The sequence below is a fragment of the Cibotium barometz genome, chromosome 7 (assembly GCF_041138505.1).
Source record: "Cibotium barometz isolate CiBa-2024 chromosome 7, ASM4113850v1, whole genome shotgun sequence".
In the NCBI taxonomy this organism is placed as follows: Eukaryota; Viridiplantae; Streptophyta; class Polypodiopsida; order Cyatheales; family Cibotiaceae; genus Cibotium; species Cibotium barometz.
The window spans coordinates 37,937,245-37,943,244 of NC_141052.1; the positions used below are offsets into that span (position 1 = coordinate 37,937,245).

A 6,000-nucleotide genomic window follows, 5' to 3' on the forward strand; every position below is an offset into this window, starting at 1 on the left:
TAATGCCTGATACATATAAAGTGTCACAAAGAGTAAAGCTATCCCCATAACATGGGGTAGCTCCACATTGCCAATGCCTTTAATGGAGTAAGAGGCATCATTGGCACACATAACTATGCCACCTGGAGGTGAATCCTGCAAATTGGCAAATAGATCTCTGCAAGAAGTGATGTGCTTAGAAGCACCACTGTCAAAGTACCAATCTCCAGCTGAGATAGACATACAAGAAGCAGGCAAACTGCATGTAACCACTAATGCATATCCCTCGTGAGCAAAGTTTGCCTCTTCTTTAGTGTCCACAGTAGCAGCCAAACCTTGCTGTTTCTTTTTCTTTTCACTCTCAATGCGCTTCCAACATTCCTCAATAAGATGGCCAGGTTTTCTACAATAGTTGCATCTCTTCTTTTTCTTGTTGTTACCCTCTTTAGACGAGGTAGAATCTGAATGGGCATGTGGTTTGCCCTTAGGTTTACCACTAGATGAAGCCCCAAATTTACCTTTGTTTCGATCAAAGACACCAAATGCCTGTTCAGCAGAAAGCATAGTGGTCCTATTAGAACGAGACTACTACTCCTACAATAAGAGAGTCACCAACTCATCAAAGATATTGAGTAGACGAAGAGTAGTAGCAAAACCCTGATAGGATTCTGGCAAACCCTGAAGCACTGTTGATATAAGTGAACCATCTGGAATGACCTCATCAATATTGATGAGCTGCTCTCGCAAATCCTTTATGCGGGTAAGGAGCTTGTCCATTGAATCACCCTCATCCATATGCTCAAACTCAATCTTCTTGCGAAGATAGACAACCCGGGCCTCATTGCGAACCTGATACAAAGAAGCAAGTACATCCCATGCACCCTTAGAAGAAGCGCATGAACGAATGTGCGGTATAACCTGCCTACTGCATGAAAGGGCAATCAAAGCATGTGCCTGAGCATCCTTGGCATCCCATCTGAGCTGTTCTGGAGTGGGTGGCAAAGGTGCAGAAGATGTGGCACCACCTGAAGATACATCATGACCTGCATCAATGGTTCCTAAAGTATTTGCTGCTCGTGCAGGAGCAATGGGCCTGACATCAGCCCCTGATACATAAACCCACAAATTCTTTGCAACAAGTACATGTTTCATCATGTATGCCCACATAGGATAGTTGGTGCCATCCAACTTATCCTCAACGGAAAGCATACCAAATAAATCACCAGTGTTCCCAGACATGGCGGTCACAAGTGTGTTCAAACAAGTAGTAATGCTGCAATAATGCTATAACTCCCAAAAAATTTGGGGGAAATGCCCCAATGTCAACTGAATCTGCCTGTAACACTGAGAATGCCTACAAATGCTCTAAAGAACCTGCAAATTGTGTCAATTTTTGCAAAATCTCCAAATTTCAATGCAATTACGCACTGAATCAGCCAAAATCAGTGCCAATGTATGTCAATTTTGCAATTTTGAGCTCAAGGATGAAAAGCCCCAAAATTAATGCACCCAATTTGCTAATAGTTGTTAGCAATTTCTGAAATTTTAAAAGAAATTAACAAAATAGCAAATTGGTTACTGTTTACTGTTGGAATTGAGTTCGAGGAGAGGGGAGGCGCCCAGCACAGGTCAGGGCAACATCAGATCTGGGTGTCGTACGATGCAAGGCGTCAGATCTAGACGGCGCACGACGCAAGTACAACCGGCGCAGGACCGTACAGGCGACGCAGGCGACGGATCTGGCGTCGACGTTGGAAGCGACGACAGTGACGCTACGCACAAGCGTAGATCTGGCCGGCAACGTTGGCAGCGGCGGCGCACGCAGAGGGCGGCTCAGATCAGAGCGGCGGCGGCGAACAGAGGCAACGCCGAATCTGAAGGCGCAAGATCTGAGAGGCGGCGGCAGCGAACAGAGGCGGCGGCGAATCTAAAGGCGCAGGACAGGGCGGCGGCAGCGCACAGCTGAGGGTAGAACCCTAACCCTAAACAGCAAAGCCCTTTTTTAGCAAAACCCTAACCCTAACCTGCAAACCCTAATGCAACAAAACCCTAACCCTAATCCTAACCTGCAAACCCTAATGCAGCAAAACCCTAACCCTAACCCTAACTTGCTCTGATACCAATGTTGGGTATGAGGGAAGAAGCCTGCACACACACACACACCAAATGCAAGAGAGCAAACTCTATGAAGCTCAAGAGTGCTAGAAAAGATGTACTCAATAATGAAATGAAAGTACAATGTGAGTACATAAAGTAGCCTAGGGCAAGGTGCCCAACACACATAAGCGTGTTCACACAGGAAAAAACCTGTCCAGTCAACAGGGAAAAAGTGCCCGTGAGTAAGTTGTGTTCACACTTGAACTGGCCGAGAGTGATTATGACCAACAGTCAGTGGTTCTGTGTATCTCGTATGATATTGCATGCCAGATCACTGTGTAGACAGTTAGGAAAGGGGCCAACCCATAGGGCTACCCCAAGGACAAATATGGGCATGGGGGAGGTGTAGAACCACCCCCATAGGGGCCAGGAAGGCCTTGGCTGTGCCCACCAGCCATGGGATGGCCAAGGAAGGGCTGTAGGACAGCCCTAGGGCTCCTGTACAGGCAGCTGACTGAAGCGCCTGATGGCCAGCAACTCATTTAGGTGATGCGTTGATTTTATAGCATTTAATGCTGATTATTCTGGTCGTGGGGTAATTTTCAAACAACCGACTGGCTTTAATCCAGCCGACTAGCATCCTAGAGGGGTATAAATATCCATTGCATGTTTCAGTCCATTTATCTCATAATTCACCAAGTGCTAAAGCTGATCAAAGGGCCAGGACAACCAAGGACAAGCTAACGCAAAAGGGGTGAAGGATTGAAGGTCAAAGGCAGAGATCTATCTCAGCCAAGAAGGTTCAGGTTCAGTCTTTTATTTCAGTTTTACATCATTCTAATAAAAGCAAATAAACCATTCGTGGTGGGGGCCCTACAGAGGGTATTTGGGACCCAATACTGTGTCCTCTTCTCCCCCCCTCTCTCTCTCTCTCTCTCTCTGTCTCTCTCTCTCTCTCTCTCTCTCTCTCTCTCTCTCTATTTTTCTGCACATCTATATTCAGTTTTGTGCGTTAATTTCGAAGCGACAAGTGTACTATTTTTCTGAGCATTGAAGTTACCAATCTCGCCCGAAGATTCCGCATGTTACAGCACTCTTATTCTCATTACATTGTGCTATACATCGTCAAGAACAAAGGTGCTGAAAGCTATTTATCAAAGTATAATCCTTGTCTCTAAGGTTCCGCATGTTACACCAAATGTCCCAGCAATCTCAACCATCTAGAGAGATCCTCTAGGACACTTTTCACAGTGTCAAGAACAAGAGAGGTTCTATCTACCAATTCTCACACTAGTCCCTCCGGTACTCAACTGATTTTCAACCCTGCCGTTCATAAGGACGACATATTCTAAGTAACAAAATAAATGAAAGTCCGGTCAAAATCATATCATCACCCTATAGAAGAACAAGAACAATGTCCTTCCCTTTCACCATGTAGTAGAAGCCGTTCATAACTTCATGGCTGAGTGTGATACTTCTGGAGATTACACTAGTGCAGACCATAACCACAAAAGCTTGTGACATGAGGACATTTCATTGTTTCAAGCCCTCGAGAGTATACCAAAAGAGTGGCTAGATGAGCTAAAGATATGGAAACATTATCTTTGGGCATCTCCTAGATTTGCATCCTTGATTGAAACTCACAAAGAGTAGCATAAACTACACGGGCTCTAGCCTGAGTGGTAATGCCTTGGCCTGCAAATGTGCAGGTCCAAGGTTCAAACCCTGACACCTAAATATAATTAACCTCTCAAAAAAAAGTCATCAAGGATAGATATAATTTTCCATCTATCCTTTAGTACAGTTGTCCGGTATACAGCCAAGACTCAGCAGTCATTCCTCTGCAACTACAATCAAGTAGAGATTTCTGGCTGTTGTTGAAATCTATGCATACCTTTTCTCTTTCTTTCTTTGATAGGAAAGCGTTTGTGCGAAAGAAATCCTGCTCCTGGGCAAACTGCAGAACAAGATGGAATCATCAAAGAAAGCCTAAAACCCCTTGAGAAAGGAGAACATGCGTCTATAAGTGTTGGAAGGGGGGGGGGGGGGGCGGCGCTGCATGCATGCACAAGCATGTGTTTGCACATATATAATGTATATCAAGTGAGAAATTCCAAACATCAGAAAATGTAAAATGCTAACATCAACAAAGGGAAAACCACTCCTAACATCGAAGCAGGAAAAACTTAACATAGCCAATAGAACCTAGAGGCATCAGAAATAGAAAAAAAAAACAACCGTAACACATAAAACCTTAGGATCGGTAAAAATCAGAAAACCAGTAGCATCTCAAAACAGCCCCCCCCCCCCCCCAAAAAAAAAAAAAAAAAAAAAAACCTAGCATCCAACGTAGCCGTGGCATCATGCCAGCAAAACCTAGCCTTTAAATCCTAAAATCAGAACAGAAAAACCCTAAACGACACACAAAAATGGTAACGCATACCTCGCGTGCGACCTCGTCTGTCTTGCGCTGGCGCTCTGAGTGGGTCTGCTCGGCGATCCATTTGCGGCGTTGATTTGGGTAGGAGAGGGGGTGCCATGGCTTCTGATTAAGGTAAGAATGGCTCCACGCAGTGCCCGACTTGTTTTTGTACTCCACTTCCTTCTTGCCTGCGTCTTTTCTCATGGTGACACTCAAAAGCTTTTGCCTGCACAACAATGGCTATGAGCAATTTCTCAAACAATCAATTAAACTAGTGTTTTTTTTGGAAGACAAAAAAACAAGCTAAGTTAACCAAAATTAAAGTGTACTGCACACAAACGATGAAAATATTTCATAGAAATTGCCACTGATAGAGTCTTACTTCCAGCTCTCGTCCGTAAGGACACTACTTGGTACATATAAAAATCTCGCATAACAAAAAAAAAAAACTGCGAGGGTTTATCCTTCTTTTATGAATATGTGTGTAGATGTTGTTTGGGCTGTCGTTATAAATAATTTAAGGAATTATTATTTTGCATGGTGGCACATGACTATGGTTTGCATGTTTGTTCTTACTCGTGAACATGCGAGAATGCCATGTATAGAGGTTTTGCTCTCTTTCAGCTTCTCTGCTCTTAATTCATTGAAACCATATAGCGTACAACTTTCATTGATAGTGTACAACTTCACACTCCTTGTATCACAAAACCAAACATATATAAGCCTTCAAACAACAACATATCAACATACAAACTCTAATGACATGATACATTTGAAAAGAGTTAATGTCCAAAAGAATATGAAAATTCTATAAGACAACGATACATCAACATGTACACACATAGCGTACATGCAAAGACTAACCACGCAAGATGCACACAATAGTATGTAGACATATAGCATGTACACACATAGCATACATGTACACACATAGCATACATGCAAAGACTAACCAAGCAAGATACACACAATAGGATGTATACATAGTAGTATAGAAAGATGTATTCAAATGCCTCTATCCATATTCATTATTGTTGATCTAGACTACTCATCCCAAGTTTCCTCTCTTTTTCAAGTATAATTTGGTCGCGTTTTGGAAAGTACTCACAAGCTCGGGTCCACCCTACCACCTACTTTCTAGTGTTTGATCCATTTTCTACTTAGACCAATTCCATAGGCTCAACCTAGTCCAATCCCATGAGTCTAGCCTTCCACCCGACCGACCCCACTAGACCTATGGAGCTAGTGTGAACTCACACACCCATAATTGAAATTTCCATTTAACTCAAACACACCACTTAACAGAGTTCACACACACACACACACACACACACACACACACACTACTCACAACTCTTTTCATAAAAATATAACATCATACAAATATTTCACATAACATCCATAAGTTCCATATATCTAATCACAAAGCAACACATCATCATCACATAACACAAAGTAACACATCAGTGTCACATCATCATCACATATCTCCTTGCACCACG

At 43.1% G+C, this 6,000-nt stretch overlaps 1 protein-coding gene across 1 annotated transcript in view; it reads right to left on the reverse strand.

Annotated features, from left to right (window-relative positions):
- The window catches only part of LOC147636959 (zinc knuckle (CCHC-type) family protein), a 67,683-nt gene extending 62,829 nt beyond the window's left edge, over nt 1-4,854 (reverse strand). Inside the window, exons 1-2 of the mRNA XM_086800549.1 lie at nt 4,520-4,854; nt 3,971-4,033 (exon numbers count right to left, since the gene is read on the reverse strand). Of these exons, the coding sequence (XP_086656675.1) occupies nt 3,971-4,033; nt 4,520-4,702 (246 nt within the window). The 5' untranslated portion in view covers nt 4,703-4,854. The remainder of the gene's footprint in view (nt 1-3,970; nt 4,034-4,519) is intronic.
- Nucleotides 4,855-6,000: the final 1,146 nt, after the last annotated feature.